The sequence below is a fragment of the Thamnophis elegans genome, chromosome 12, assembly GCF_009769535.1.
Source record: "Thamnophis elegans isolate rThaEle1 chromosome 12, rThaEle1.pri, whole genome shotgun sequence".
Taxonomy (NCBI): Eukaryota; Metazoa; Chordata; class Lepidosauria; order Squamata; family Colubridae; genus Thamnophis; species Thamnophis elegans.
In genome coordinates this window covers 45,572,368-45,588,515 of record NC_045552.1, presented here as the reverse complement: position 1 = coordinate 45,588,515, position 16,148 = coordinate 45,572,368, and the positions used below count along the sequence as shown (strand labels likewise).

Sequence of the window (16,148 nt, the reverse complement as noted above, 5' to 3'; positions counted from 1 at the left end):
TCGTTTTTCTTGCCTAAAGTACAACCTTACTCTTTTCACCATTGAATTTCATTTTATAGTGCCCAATGTTCAAGTTTGTCAAGATCCTTCTGTATCTTTAGCCTATCTTCTGGAGTGTTGGCTATTCCTGCCAGCTTGGTATCATCTGCAAATTTGATGAGTTCCCCATTTATTCCCTCATCCAAATCATTGATGAAGATGTTGAAGAGTACTGGGCCCAAAACAGAGCCTTGGGGTACTCCACTGCATACTTCCCTCCATGAAGATGCAGTTCCATTGAGGACTACACGTTGAGTGTGGTTGGTCAGCCAGTTACGAATCCATCTGGTGGTGATGCTGTCTAACCCACATTCTTCTACTTTATCTAGTAGTAGGTTATGGTCTACCTTATCAAATGCCTTACTGAAGTCCAAGTAAACTATATTGACGGCATTCCTCTGGTCCACTAATCTTGCCACATTATCAAAGAATGCAATAATTAGTCTGGCATGATCTGTTTTTGACAAACCCATGTTGGCTTTTGGCTATTACTTTGTTTGCTTCTAGGTGTTCGCTAATTCGTTGCTTGATTATGTTTTCCAGAATCTTTCCTGGTATTGAGATCAGGCTGATGGGTCTGTAGTTTCCTGGATCTGTTTTTTTCCCTTTTTTGAAGATGGGAACCACATCAGCTCTTTCCTAGTCCTCTGGTAGTTCTTTGGTACTCCAGGATCTCTGAAAATATATAGTTCAGTGGTTAACACATCTGCCTAACATGTAATACAGCCCAGGTTCGAATCCCAGTAAGGGTACGGCTAGCTGATGAGAGCTAAATAGCTTGAAATAGATCTATACTACTCCCTTTATTTATTTATCAGCACAAATACAACACAAATGTAACAAAGGCAACAGTAAAATATTGGGTTTCTGTCTGGATGGTCTCTTGTGACAAGCCGATAGACAGAGAAAGGAAGCAGTAGGCTTCCTCCCATATTTGGGCATACCAGGGGTTGTGACACTAAATATAAATACTACATACATACATACATACATACATACATACATACATACATATATTTGTTATATTTATGCTGATAAATAAATAAAGGGAGACTAGTATAGATCTATTTCAAGCTATTTAGCTCTCATCAGCTAGCCACCCTTGTTGGGAATCGAACCTGTGCTCTATTGCCTCTCAGGCAGATGTGTTAACCATTGAGCTACAGAGCTCGACTCCTTATCGACTTTATATATATATATATATATATATATATATATATATATATATATATATATATATATATATATATATATATATTAAAGTCACAACCCCTGGTATGCCCAAGTATGGGAGGAAGGTCACACTTCCACTCTCTGTCATTAGTGGAAGTGTGACCTTCCTCCCATACTTGGGCATACCAGGGGTTGTGACTTTAAGTATATCCTCCCACCCTGGCTGGCTGATAAAGGAGTCGTTCTCTGTAGCTCAATGGTTAACTCCCTGCCTGGGAGGCAATGGAGCACAGGTTCGATTCCCAAACTTGGGTATGGCTAGCTGATGAGAGCTAAATAGCTTGAAATAGATCTATACTAGTCTCCCTTTATTTATTTATCAGCATAAATAAACAATATTATATATATATATATATATATATATTATATATATATACACAAACTATATATATATATATATATATATAGATATATATATATATATATCTATATATATATATAAGCAGAACCTCCATACTATAAAGCATACACACACACACACATGCAGAACCTCATACTATAAAGCAGTCTACCGCTAACGCAGCCGTTGGGGAAACAGCAGTAGGGGAATTGCTGAATTAAGTAACTACAGTTTGGGATGCTCATATGAAATGTTCTACGTCCTCCTATGAATTTGTTGGAATTGCTGAATTAAGTCTGCAAATCTTGCAACTTTAACGTAACGTTGATATGGATTCGGAGGAAGAAGGGGGATTAGCTTTAAAAAAAGGCGCTCAAACTAAATGGGCACAAAGACCTTTCGAACGGTCGCTCCGGCGGCAAGTTCGAAAAAAGAACTACACTCCCCACATGCCCCGCGAAGGATTTTCCGCCGCCGCTCCGCCTCGACTCGCTTCCGGTAGCGCTCGGCAGAGGCAGAGGCGTCACGTGACCGCGGCCGAAAATTTTTTTCCCCTCAAGATGGCGGACCACTTGCCTTCCGAGTTTGATGTGGTGGTCATAGGAACGGGTGAGGGAACTCGCGTGAATGTAACGTGCGAATGGCTGGGCGGGGTTAAGGGAAGCGTGTCCGAGGCTGGAGCAGAGGGCGAGATTGGCTAGGATCTTGGAAGCCTTTTGGAAGGGAAGGAAGCAGCTTTGGAAATAAACCGATCCTTTCCTGCATCGGGTGCAGCCCCCTAGGGGTTGGACTGCAATTACCATCATCCCCAGCCAAGTCCGGGTTTGGAAGAGGAGACGATGCCAGGCTAATGGGGGGTCGGTGCGCCGTTGAGAGAAAAAGGGGCAGGTGCTGGTGGCTTTTTGGTTCATTATTATTATTAATGTCCTGCTTCTTCTGTAGGCAAAGCGTGTTCAATTTTTTTGGCTTTCCTGGGTCTCATTGAATGAAGAGGAATTGTCTTGGGCCTTTATAATGTGTGTGTGTGGGTGCGTGTTTTTATAATAAATATTTATCTAAATCTAAATTAACCTAACCCTATCTATCTATCTATCTATCTATCTATCTATCTATCTATCTATCTATCTATCTATCTATCTAATCCATACATCAATCCATCCATCCATTATCTATCTATCTATCTATCTATCTATCTATCTATCTATCTATCTATCTAATCCATCCATCATCCATCTATCATATCTATCTATCTATCTATCTATCTATCTATCATCTATCTATCTATCTATCTATCTATCATCATCCATCCATCATCATCATCATTCTATCTATCTATCTATCTATCTATCTATCTATCTATCTATCTATCTATCTATCTATCCCATCCATCTATCCATCCATCCATCCATCCATCCATCCATCATCTATTTATCTATCTAATTATCTATCTATCTATCTATCTATCTATCTATCTATCTATCTATCTATCTAATCCATTCATCATCCATCTGTCTGTCTGTCTGTCTATGTATCTATCTGTCCTCCATCCATCTATCATCCATCCATCCTCATCATTATTATTATCTATCTATCTATCTATCTATCTATCTATCTATCTATCTATCCCTCCTCATCCATCCATCCATCCATCCATCCATCCATCCATCTATCATCCATCCATCATCTATCTATCTATCTATCTATCTATCTATCTATTCCATCCATCAATCCATCTATCATCTATCTATCTATCTATCTATCTATCTATCTATCTATCTATCTATCTCTCTATCTATATCTATCTCTCATCTCTCCCCCCCTCTCTATCTAATCCATCCATCCATCCATCTATCTAATCCATCCATCATCTATCATCTATCTATGAGCTATATCTGCCTGCCTGGCCTGCCTGCCTGTCTCTCTCTGTGTCTGTCTAATCTATCATCTATCTACAGACAGACAGACAGACAGACAGACACAAACACACACACAGAGTTGAAAGGGACCTTGGAGGTCTTCTAGTCCATCCCTGCTCACTCAGGAAACCCAATACCATTTCAGACAATTGGTTGTCCAATCTCTTCTTGGGATTGGTCCAAAGTTTCTCAATTGCCTTCATGTCGATGGCAGAACTAAAACTAACCATCTCTTCGTTTCTATCCTGGCACTTTTAACTGCTGTACCAAACTGGCTCTCCTTGCCTTCAAGTCAAGTCTTGAGGTCTGCTGACTGCCTGGACTAGTCCCTGCAATTTCCTTAACAACTTTATTTGGAAGTGTTTTGCCACTGTCTTCTAGAGATGAAGTTTCCTTCTGGCTCAAAGTCACCCAACTGGCTTTGTGCTTAAGGCAGGGCTAGAACTCAAAGCTTGGTACCTTAACCACTACACCAATCTGGCTCTGTTAGGCAGTATAATCTTGGAATGGGTGATTGGATTTGAGTTTGCTCATGGGACTAACAATACCTTCTGGGTATTTTTACTGGGGAGTGAAGAATTGGATAGATGCATTGGATGGATAAAACAAAACCTCTCACAATTCAGAATCCTTAGTTTTCTTGTCCATTATGAGCCGAGGTGGCGCAGTGATTAGGGTGCAGTACTGCAGGCCACTTCAGCTGACTGTTATCTGCAGTTCAGCGGTTCAAATCTCACCGGCTCAAGGTTGACTCAGCCTTCCATCCTTCCGAGGTGGGTGAAATGAGGGCCCAGACTGTGGGGGCAATATGCTGACTCTGTAAACCGCTTAGAGGGGGCTGAAAGCCCTATGAAGCGGTATATAAGTCTAACTGCTATTGCCTTTCTTTCTGTAACTGCGTTTAGTTCATTTGCTGTAATTGGTTTTCATGCTGGGTCTGAAAGCATTGCAGATACAAGTTCTTTTTATTTTATTTTAACATAGCTAATATGGATGCTGAATGCCTTAAAGATTTCAAGCCAGGTTATAATAAATCCATCAAATGCATGCAGTAAAGTGAAATAAACTATTTTAAAATTAAAGGTATTTGCATTTCCAATTATTTATTTGTCCACACATTGTTGTTGTTTTTTTAAAAATTAGTTCTATACTCTGTAGACTGTTCAGCGTGTAGTTCTTGCAGACATTAATAGAAGCCAGACATATCATCCGGATGAATAATGCTATTATCAGTAGCTAGCCTGTGTGTATAGAAAAGCTGAGTTAAGAGTGCCTGACAAAACTGTCTAACACATTAAGCTATGGTTTATTTAACCAAATGTTATTGAAACAAACCATGCCTGACTGAGGTCACGTAGTATTCTTCGCTAAAATCAGCTAAAACATTTTGGTTTACATGCTTTGTGAATGCAGATAATTGTGTTTCATTCAAACTTTAGTAAACCACCAGTGAAAATGGAATGCCTTGTTCACTCTCTCCTTTATCAGGGACTATATTTATTTATTCCTAGGAATTTATTATTCTCTTCCTGCCCTAGCCCCTTCTCTTTAGCTACCTGCTTAGTTCTGAAGTGCTTGCGCTCATTTACATATTTATTTCCCCTTCATGAATATTAAAAAATGGCAAATTGTTAGGATCTGTCATGCATGAACATTATTGCCATTCTGAAAGTACCCACGAGGTACTGTGATTGAGTTTCTTCATTGTTTTCTTTACGATGGCTCTTTAGTCTCAGTTGGATGGGTTTGCTGTGTCACTCTAAATCGGGGTGTCAAATTTGATTTCATTGAGGGCTGCATCAGGGTTGTGTTTGACCTCGGGGCCCAGGGTGGGCGTGGCCAGCTCGACGTCACTCGTATCGGGATGCCTGTGATGGCTTGCGCGCTCGCCCAGCAAAATGGGCCTCTAAGCTCCGTTTTTGGCTGTGACAGCTTCCTGCAACCCTCAACCAGCTAAAACTGAGCTCAGAGGGGTGCGGGCCCTTCATTTTTTACTGACAGAGGCACCGCAGGCTGGTCCGTTGCTGTTTCCAGGACAGCCTCGTGGGCCAGATCTAAGCACCCCGTGGGCCGGATCTGGCCCGTGGGCCTTGAGTTTGACACCCCTGCTCTAAATCATAAATCACGATGACTGATGTTTTACAGTGCAATAAGGAATGTGCACTATGGTTTAGCCCAATATAGCAACCCAGCCTATATGACTATGATTTTGAATATATTCAAAATGCATTGAGTAAGTTTCAAACGATAGCTAAACTATGCGAATATCTTTAAATTGTGCTGTAAGTTACAGCTGCCAGATGTGGACCACATCACAGAATCTAGCATGCAAGATCAGGTGGATCTATTCTAAATTAGTCTGGGGGAAAAAAAATGGCAAGGCTGAAGGTTAAGGAGATTAGCAGGTCCAGAAATCGATTTTGCTGTAAAAGCCTGTGTGTTCAACATTCAATTCAGATAAGAATTAGTTTCAATATGTGTTTATAGGATGCTGATCCTTATTTCAGTATATGGGTGTTTGTCATGAGCCAACTAATCGGCATCTGATTATTGACGTTTCAGTTAAAAAAAACAAACTTCTGAACCTTAAATTTTGCTCTAAAGGTTCTGTTAGCTTAAGATCAGGAATCACTAGGTTCAAATTCTTACTTCATATATAAGCTTATTAGGTCTCCTGAGGGAGGAAAACTACATAGACTTTCCCAAATACCTTCATTTGGAGGAGGGGAAACATTCTTGAATTCAGCTCAATTCCTAGTGACTCTCTTGACACAACCATCCGTTATCTTGCCAAACTACAAAAATACAGAATTACCTTCCGGGATTCCCCGCCCTCCCGCCCCCTGGAAATTTAGCCTACAGCCCTAATACTGTAGTTCTTGGTAATCTCCAGGAATTTCTGACTCTGTCATCTGCACCTCCATAACTGTCTGGTTTGGCTCTGCAACCAAACAAGACAAACATAGACTTCGATGTTAATTAGAACTGCAGGAAAAACATTGGCTATTAACCTGCCTTCCATTGAGGACCTACACATGCACAGTCAAAAAGAGGGCTGTGAAAACATCTACATCCCCCTCATACTTTGTTTCAACTATTGCCCTCAAATGACGCTACAGGCCATTGCACACCAAAACAACTAGACACAAGGACAGTTTTCTCCAAATCCCATCACTCTGCTTAACAACTAATTCCCACAACACTGTTAATAATTTACTAAGAATGTATTACTATCATCCTTCTCTTCCTTCCTAGTATCTATCTCTGCACACTTTGATTATAACCATGTTGCTTGTATCCTTCAATTTATATTGTTTTTATTGGTTTCCTAGTACGATTTTGATAGCTTATTAGTAACCTTGACTATCACTAAGTGTATCTTTTTATTCTTGATGAATGTATTATTTCCTTATGTATACTGAGAGCATCTGCACTAAAGACAAATTCCTTGGCCAATAAAGAATTCTGTTCTGTTCTATTCCCTATTCTATTCTATTCTATTCCTAATCAATAGTGATACCTTTAGCTTTCTGGGCCAGTTATGGTCAGCCCTGGTTTTACTGAGATTCTTAATGGAGAGGATAAAAGCTGAATGAAAGAGAACCCTCGACTTCCTCTTAAATTTCTTGTGTTCCTGAGAGAAGAGCAGGACCAGGGAGGAAGTGACCTCACCTGGAGCTCTGATCCGGTTGCCTTTTGTGAGACGTAGGATGGTTAGAGGAAGGGCAGAATGTAATCCAATGAATTGAGTGGCTTTATGCAGGAGCACAAAGAAGGCCAGGTTTTAGGAGAGCCTTGGTGGACTTGGAGAAGAGTCTGTTTCATGGATAAATGTGTTCATCGTAGCTGTTGGAAGAAATGTCCTTCTGGGTTCAGTTCCAAGTGGGGAGAAAGACACTGGAAACATGGTGGCTGTTTGGAAAGATGGTTTTAATGGTGGACAGGGCCATCTGCCTTGAAGATGCTGGGTGAAGAACAAAAAGGGAGGAGATGCTGAGAGTGCCTGAGATTTATGCCCACTCTGGACTTTTGAATTTGAGCTTGTATTCTGATTGGTTGTCAGATTTCCATGGGGCCATGCAGGGGCTGTCCTGAGTTCCAAGCTTGGTTGACTCTACTGGGTGATGATGTAATGAAAGGGCTTTGGGATTCCTATTATAGCTCTGCCTGAAGGAGGTAGATCTTGTTATGTAGAATAGACTGGCCCAGGCATTAATGGCCATTGACAAAGGGGAGGTGGGCTGAGTTTTTGCCTCCCTTTTAGGGGAAATATTCTGCCCTTTTAATATTTCCTAAAATATTTCATTTTTCCAGGAGAGGGGTGGGCGCTAACGTCCTACATAGCCATCAAATCGTCAAAGCAGTTATTACTCCAGTTTGAATCAGAACGCCAGTTCAGATTTTGTGTTTCTAGTGGTTGTACAAAAATGGTTTTTTGAAAGGTAGATTACTGCTAGATGGCCTACGTTTTGCTGCAATTAAATTTGGAAAACATTAAAAAAAAAAACCAATTCCTTCATCCCTATTTTATCCAAAACCTGAGAGGATTTGTTAGAAATTGAGACCTCCGACTGCATCTTCTAATAACATTTCAAGTATTTTGCCAAGCTACGTGGATTCGGTAGAGTCTTTCCACCCAATGCCTGAGGCCAATCACTTGTGGCTTAATAACAAATTATGATTGAAACACAAGCGTAGTTCTGTTTGATATAAATCTCAGAGTCAGTGCTGTTTTGAAATATGGACTGGGAATGGATCCAAATTTGATCCCGTGTTTTCATCTTTGGATCACAGTGTACCTCTCTGTTGTTCCTCCTAACTGGGATATTGTGCAAGTTAGCTGTTGTTTAACTTATACCCTACACTTTATCCCCACCTGAAAGATGTTTGTGGTTTCTGACTGTATGTCAAACTAAGTCTCTTCTCTCTGTTTTCTCCTCTAAAAAGTGTGTGTGTGTGTGTGTGTGTGTGTGTGTGTGTGTGTATAAAACACCCAAAGCCCATTGTAAATTTTCTGGTTCCATGCAATTTTTCCCATTCTTTCTGTTTCTGATCTTCGCTAGTTATAAATAACACATGAAATGACTTTCAAGGTAGAAGGCAGGGACCCATTTTGAAATATTCTATAAAATAAACCGTGATTTATAGCTCCCTGTGATTTTGGCTGAAAGCGTTTGGGCTTCGCCCAGTCATCAGAGTCCTGTCAGAGGAAGCTGTTATTTATTGGTCGATATGCCAGGAATGGTGGTGATAGTACTTTATGTTTATCTTATGTAAGTATAATGTTAAGAAAAATCAATTCCAAATACTAATACGGTTTTTAAAATGTATCATGGCACACTAGCCAAACAGAGACACTGGGGCATCAGGAAAGCTAGTGCTTTTTTTAAGCCCCTGCCTAGTTGTATTGCTTTGAATCTTTTCAGATGTAATCTTTTGCCAGTTCTTTGATATTTTCTGTCCCAATGTTTAATACTAAATTGGGCTTTTATCTAGCCCCCAGGTTATCAATATCACTGATCACTTTCAGGAGTTTTCTAGCCAGAATTTGCACAAAACCCATGTGCTCAGCAGCTGTTACAGCGCTCTATGTAAAGAAGCATTGTTTTGATAACATGGCCCCAGGATGTAACATTCACACCCTTTCTCCGTGCTAACAGTCACAACAGGGGGACCCATTTCAGTTCCTTCTTGTACTGTTAAATAACAGTATTTAGGATTCCCTGAGGTGGAGTGGAGTCTGGGGCATTGCATATCCGGAATCTTTGCAAAGGTTCAAATGAAGATTTATAGCACAAGGTATGGAGTGAGCTCCCATTACTTGTCCCAGCTTCTGCCAACCTAGCAGTTTGAAAACATGTAAAAATGCAAGTAGAAAAATAGGAACCACCCTTGATGGGAAGGTAACAGCCTTCCGTGCACCTTCGATGTTTAGTCTTGCCAGCCACATGACCATGGAGACGTCTTTGGACAGTGCTGGCTCTTTGGCTTTGAAATGGAGATCAGCACTGCTCCCTAGAGTCAGGAATGACTAGCACACATGTCCGGGGGGGTGGGTGGAATCTTTACCTTTACTAGTCCCATTTTGACGATGTGTCCACAACATGCTGCAGAACGGGGCTCTCCATCCTTGGCCACTTTAAGACTTGTGGACGTCAATTCCCAGAATTCCCCAGCCAGCCAGCGCTGGCTGAGGAATTCTAGGAGTTGAAGTCCACAAGTCTTAAAGCGGCCAAGGATGGAGGCTCCTGCTGTAGAATAAAGTGTATTTAGTGGAGGTCGAATTTCAGCACCTTGGATAGTTACATGTTTGCAACTTCCTGCAGCTATTCAGGCTTGGTTGGTAGTTAAAACTTTCCTATAACATGTCCAGTTGATTTCTTTTGGCATTTTCCACAGAGACTTTTATTTTTTGCAATATATGTAACACACAACAGTCAGAGATGCTTATAAACCATTTTCAGGCTTTTGTGATAAGCTGGCACCCATCCCTTCTTTCAGTTTGCACATCACACTGAATCACAGTTTGGTTTAACTATAGGCAGTTGAATAGCCACAACATCTGGGACTCCATAAACATTAACCCCGGGGTGTCCAAACTTGAGAACTTTTAAGACTTGTGGACTTCAACCCCCAGAATTTCCCAGCCAGCCATGCACAGGTCTTAAAGTTCCCAAATTTGGACACCCCTGCATTAACCGATGAATATGGATTTTTTTTTTCTCAGTGGAACTTTGCTTTAACGCAAGGGTGAACAATATTTTTGGCAAAGTAAGCACATTTAGAGTTTTGAGGGTCTTTGGTTGGCATTCTCACAAGAAGATGTACCAACTACAAAGAAGACATTTACTACAATAATAATAAACTATTCTTCTTCCTCCCTTTATAGGGGAACATGCAAGTTATTAGCTGCAATGTTCATTCAGTCTTCATTCAAGTTGAATGAAGGGGACTTGGCACCCATCTTTGCACATCAATCTTACTCATAGGTGGTTTACTTGTGGTTTGCTGATATAGCTACTTTTGGGTGAGTCCCCAACATATGAAACCAATGGCTCTCAACTTTTTCTTCATCCCAGACCCTCTTTAAATACCTTTGTGCAGAGGTGGTATTCAACAGGTTCTGACCAGTTCTGGAGAACCAGTAGCGGAAATTTTGAGTCGTTGGGAGAACCAGTAAATACCACCTCTGATTGGCCCCATCCCCATCTATTCTCTGCCTCCCGAGTCCCAGCTGATCGGGAGGAAATGGGGATTTTGCAGTATCTTTCCCCTGGAGTAGAGAGGGAATGGGGATTTTACAGTATCCTTCCCCTGGAGTGGATAGGGAATGGGGATTTTACTGCATCCTTCCCCTGGAGTGGAGAGGAAATGGGGATTTTACTGCATCCTTCCCCTGGAGTGGAGAGGGAATGGGGATTTTACTGCATCCTTCCCCTGGAGTGGAGAGGGAATGGGGATTTTACTGCATCCTTCCCCTGGAGTGGAGAGGGAATGGGGATTTTACTGCATCCTTCCCCTGGAGTGGAGAGGGAATGGGGATTTTACTGTATCCTTCCCCTGGAGTGGAGAGGGAATGGGGATTTTACTGCATCCTTCCCCTACCACGCCACCAAGCCACACCCACAGAACCGGTAGTAAAAAAAAATTGAATCCCACCACTGCTTTTGTGGCCACGGAACATGACCACGGACCCCCAAGACTTAACTCAAGATTTAAATCATAACATTTTTTCCTAGCCTTCATGGACCTCCTCTGATGACATCGTGGCCTTCCAGGGGTCCACGGAGCACTGGTTGAGAACCCTGTCCTAAACCATAATTCAGAGTATACAAACCACAATGGTTGTTTACCAAATTTCCTTCCTTGAAGCATTTGGAAATAATCCAAGAAAGTCACTTATAATCGGTTGAAAATAGTTTGATTCCTAGTGGTTTCATATTTTTCCCCCCCATGCAACCTTCTGCATTCCAGGTATATTGAGAAAGGCTTGCTTAACACAAGAAAGTCCTTCACTGGGCAAGTTATGCTTTTGAATAGATTTTTATGCAGTTTTGTAAATATAAATCACTCTGTTTTGGAGTTCTTACATTGAACTGGATAACTGGTTCCCCCCTCTTACTATTTAGGTTCTGACACCCTCTCTTCTCCCTGTCTCTTTCATTCCAGGAATTTATTTGTACTAAGGTGGATAATCTTTGAAATTCCAATTACAAGCCCGTATTCTACAACTTGATGCCTAACTGCCTCTGATCAATGTCTTTTCTTTCTTTTTTTCTTTTTCTACTGGGAAGCACTTTCCTTTTATTGCCTCCAGCAGTATTCCATATATTGCCTTTTATTGCTTCAGGTGATATTCTAGATATTGAATTCTGATGTATGAATAGTTTGAAGTTGTATCCTCTCCCAGTTAAAAGGATTAAGGACCGCATACTGCCGTTTGGTTGCTCCGAATCCCAGTTTGTTAAAACAAAGGTTTTAGGCTTGAGGGTCTGCTTGTTTTATTTATGTATTTGCTATTGATTAATTGATCGATCGATTGGTTTTCTTTAAACTTTAGCACATATATTTTGCCCTTCAAAACATGAAACATTAACGTACCCAAGCCCGTAATGGTGAACCGATGGCACATGTGCCACAGGTGGCACACGGAGCCATATCTGCCAGCACATGAGCCATCAGCTGCAGCGCACATGCGTGCACCAGCCAGTTGATTTTCGGCCTTCTGGAGGGCTGGGGGAGGCCGTTTTTTGCCCTCCCCAGGCTTCAAGAAAGCCTCCAGAGCCTGGGGAAGGCGAAAGCAGCCTCCCCCCAGTCTCCCGGAGGCCCTCTGGAAGCTGGAAATGGATCATTTCCAAACTTCCTTTTGGCCTATTGGGCCTGTTTTTCACCCTCCCAGGCTCTGGAGGCTTTCCTGGAGCTTGGGAAGGGAGAAAATGGTCTCTCCTGGCTCCCTGGAGGAAATACCAAACTCAGCTGGGAGGCAAGTAATGCGGTGGGCATGGGAGGAGAGTGTGGGAGAGGTTATGTGCGCATGTGGGGGGCGCTTTGCATTATGGGTGCTGGCATACACGTGCTTGAAAGTGCGCATGCCCTCACATTTTTGGCACCAAACAACAAAAAGGTTAGCCATCACTGCGCTAGGCCCATCGTCTAGAGCAGGGATGTCAAATTCAAGACCCGCGGTCCGGATCCAGCCTGCAGGGTGCTTAGATCTGGCCCGCGCTGCTCCCCTGGAAACAGTGAAGGACCGGCACACGTTGCCTCTGTGCGGCCTCCCGGGCTCCGCTTTCGATGGCAGAGGGCTGCAGGATGTTGAGCTGGCCACGCCTACCCTGACCACACCCCTCCGGCGACGCCTACCCCAAGGTCAAACACAACCCTGATACTGCCCTCAATGAAATTGAGTTTGACACCCCTGATCTAGAGCAGCCTTTTCAACCTTGGCTGTTTTAATACAGGTGGAATTCAACTCCCAGAATTATTCTCCAGATAGCCTGGCCATGATGGCTGCGGAATTCTGGGACTTGGCAGTCCGCACATCTTAAAACGACTAATGTTGAGAAACACTGATCTAGATCAAAGCTCACAATAGTAAAATACTGGGCGAATGAGAAAGGACAGAAAGCAATAATCCAATTACGATTCGCTTCTCTACAATTTGAGATATAAAAACGGATGTCTAGATATGAGAACAGTGGTGGGTTTCAAAAATTGTTCGAACCTACTCTGTGGGTGTGGCCTCCTTTGTGGGAGTGGCTTGCCACCCATGTGACCGGATGGGAGTGGCTCGCCACCCATGTGACCAGATATGAAATTATGAATTAGTACTTAGGTCGGTCCAAGTAGCTATTCAGAAACTCTGGCATTGAAGCATGCAAGTCTTAAAGCTGTCAAGTTACAAGATCCTTGCACCCCTAACCCTTTAGAAAAAAAAACTAGGGGTCTTCAAACCTGACAGTTTTAAGACTTGTGGACTTCAACTCCCAGAATTCCTCCTCCAGTCACGTTGGCTCAGGAACTCTGGCATTGAAGCGTGCAAGTCTTAAAGCTGTCAAGTTACAAGATCCTTGCACCCCTAACCCTTTAGCAGTAGTGGGTTTCAAAAAATTTTGGAACCTCTTCTGTAGGTGTGGCCTGCTTTCCAGGTCCACTGGTGGAACCTCTTCTAACCGGTCCAGTAGATTTGACGAACCAGTTCTACCGAATAGGTGCGAACTGGTAGGAACCCACCTCTGTATGAGAAACTCAAATCAGGAACTCTAGGAGCCTGATGAATGAGAATCCCTACCTCCCTGAGGAAGATCAAGGAAACAAGAACTGCAAGATTCCTTTTGGAAAGGAATCTCTCATAGAAAGGACCAATAAAGGAGAATATTTGTAGCTCGGGGTTTAAATGAGGGCTTGGTGGTGCTCTTTGAGCTTGCTTGTTTTCTTGCAGGTATTTCATTACTCAATCTAGGTAACATTAGTGCAGCGATGAGGCTACCTAGTTTGTCAGAGTTTGTTGCAAAAATCAAATCCAGAAAGCACACACAGATAACTGATTCAGCAGGATTCATTAACTTCTTTATATACATAATAATGCATGGGTAAAATGTATAATACCAATAGTGAATTCACCAACATGGTAGTAGTTACAGGCAAAACACAGGCAGAGGAGACATTCAGACTAGATTAGTTTTCTTGCACAGACTTAGAGCTACATAGGTAAGCCACTCCCAGGCTCCTAGCCGTCTGGCATGGCTCTCAGTCACCAAATAGTTCCCATTGGCTGACCCAGCTGCCATGGCTATACATTGGCTGACCTTGTTACCATGTCCTATTCCAGCCAGTACCCAATGGCTGATCTGTTGCTGTGTCCTATTCCAGTTCATGAATATTCTGACATAGTTTGGGTAATTGCAAGAAAACAAGCAGGCTCAAAGAGCACCAAGAAGCTCTCATAGAAAGTAATAGAGAATAGAAAATAACTCATCTGAAGATACAGTAGAACTACCTCCGTTAGTGTCAGAAAAGAATCAAATCATAATGGGTCATTTTTTGGGGGGGGGAGGAGGGTGACACGGTCTTTCTTCAAAATGCATGGATCTTAAAATATTTTATCATAAATTATTTAATTAAAACCTTGTCTCTTTTATAGGCTTACCTGAGTCTATCATCGCGGCAGCTTGCGCAAGGAGCGGCCAGCAGGTTCTTCATGTGGATTCGTAAGTCCTTCCATCAATGTACATTGTGGCTATAGGCTCAGCTTTTCCCAACCTTGGGAACTTTGTGATGCGTGGGCTTTAACTCCCAGAAGTTGACGTGGAAGTCTAAACTACTTAAAAGTTCTCACATTTTGGAAATGCTGCTATGGGTCCTAACAACCGTTGACACCAAAGACTGGCTTAATGGAGGAGGTCCTAACTTGATTCTTCCAGAGGGAAGACGGGGAGGGAAAAGGGAAAGGCCATAGGTTCGCCTTCACGGTTCTAAGGGTTGAGATAAATGTCTGGAGAATGTGACCGAAAACTCTTCCAAATCTCTCCTTATTGAACCAAGTTGGATTTTGATCGAGTCTAGTACAGGGGTGGTTTTTTTTAATTATTGAAAATTTTTGAAAAACTTTTACAAATCTTCCTTCTTCCAGTATTGCGCCACCAGCAGTCTTGCTGCGGTTCTTAAATGCAAAATCAAGTTAGTCTCTATAACTGTACAATCAGTAATTATACCTAACAAGAATAACTGAGGGGGTAAACTTTATCCTTTTTTAAAGAACATTTTGCATAATCCACCATATTTTTATCCAAAATGCTTTTACCTTTTTACAAGTCCACCATATGTGATAGTATGTAGCATCGAGACAATCACATCTCCAGCATTTAGGTTGTAAATTCGGATACATACAGGCTAGTTTTTTAGGATCTAAATGCCATCTATAAAACATCTTATAAAAGTTTCTCTCAAATTCTGGGCTTGTGTAAATTTTACATTTCTTACCCATATTTAACACAGTGGTGTTAAACTCGATTTCATCAGGGTTGTTTGACCTCAGTGGGCCGAGGTGGGCGTGGCCAGGGTGAGCATGGACAGCCCAATGTCATTCACGTCTAGGGTGCTGCCAACTGGAAGTCTGGTTTCCCCCACCATAGAGTCTCCTCCTAGCGCCGCATCCTTTTTTCTCAACCAACCGGAAGTCCAGTGTCATTCCCCCCCCCCCCTCCAGAGTCTTCTCCTAGCACGGTGTCCTTTTCCTCTGCCTGCCCTAACTGAAAGCCCTATCAATTGTGGAGCCAGTTGGTGACAGGGTGCCGCAGCAGAGGGATGAAAGAGCCACATGCAGCTCCAGAGCCGCGGGTTGCCGACCCCCAGTCTAGTAGCAGGAAAGGAAATAGCAATTGGATGCCATTGCTCTTCATTATTTGCAAAGCTAATTTGTTGATTTGACAGCTCTGTATGTTTGTGTCTAAATGGAAAAAAAAAAGTGTAATTCCTAACACTTTTTTTTCTCAGCATTGAGAAGAAAAAGTGTTAAGCTTTAAATTGTGCTAAGCAATATCTTGACAGTTTACTTTTCCCTATTAATAGGTTTAGGTACAATATTTATAGAAAGGTTGCTCGCAACTTTTACATATAAT

General features: G+C 42.1%; 1 protein-coding gene across 1 annotated transcript in view; it reads left to right on the top strand.

Annotated features, from left to right (window-relative positions):
- Window positions 1-2,172: 2,172 nt before the first annotated feature.
- Window positions 2,173-16,148, top strand: part of LOC116516136 (rab proteins geranylgeranyltransferase component A 1-like) — a 49,412-nt gene continuing 35,436 nt past the window's right edge. The window contains 2 exon segments of the mRNA XM_032228540.1: window positions 2,173-2,221; window positions 14,672-14,738. Of these exon segments, the coding sequence (XP_032084431.1) occupies window positions 2,173-2,221; window positions 14,672-14,738 (116 nt within the window).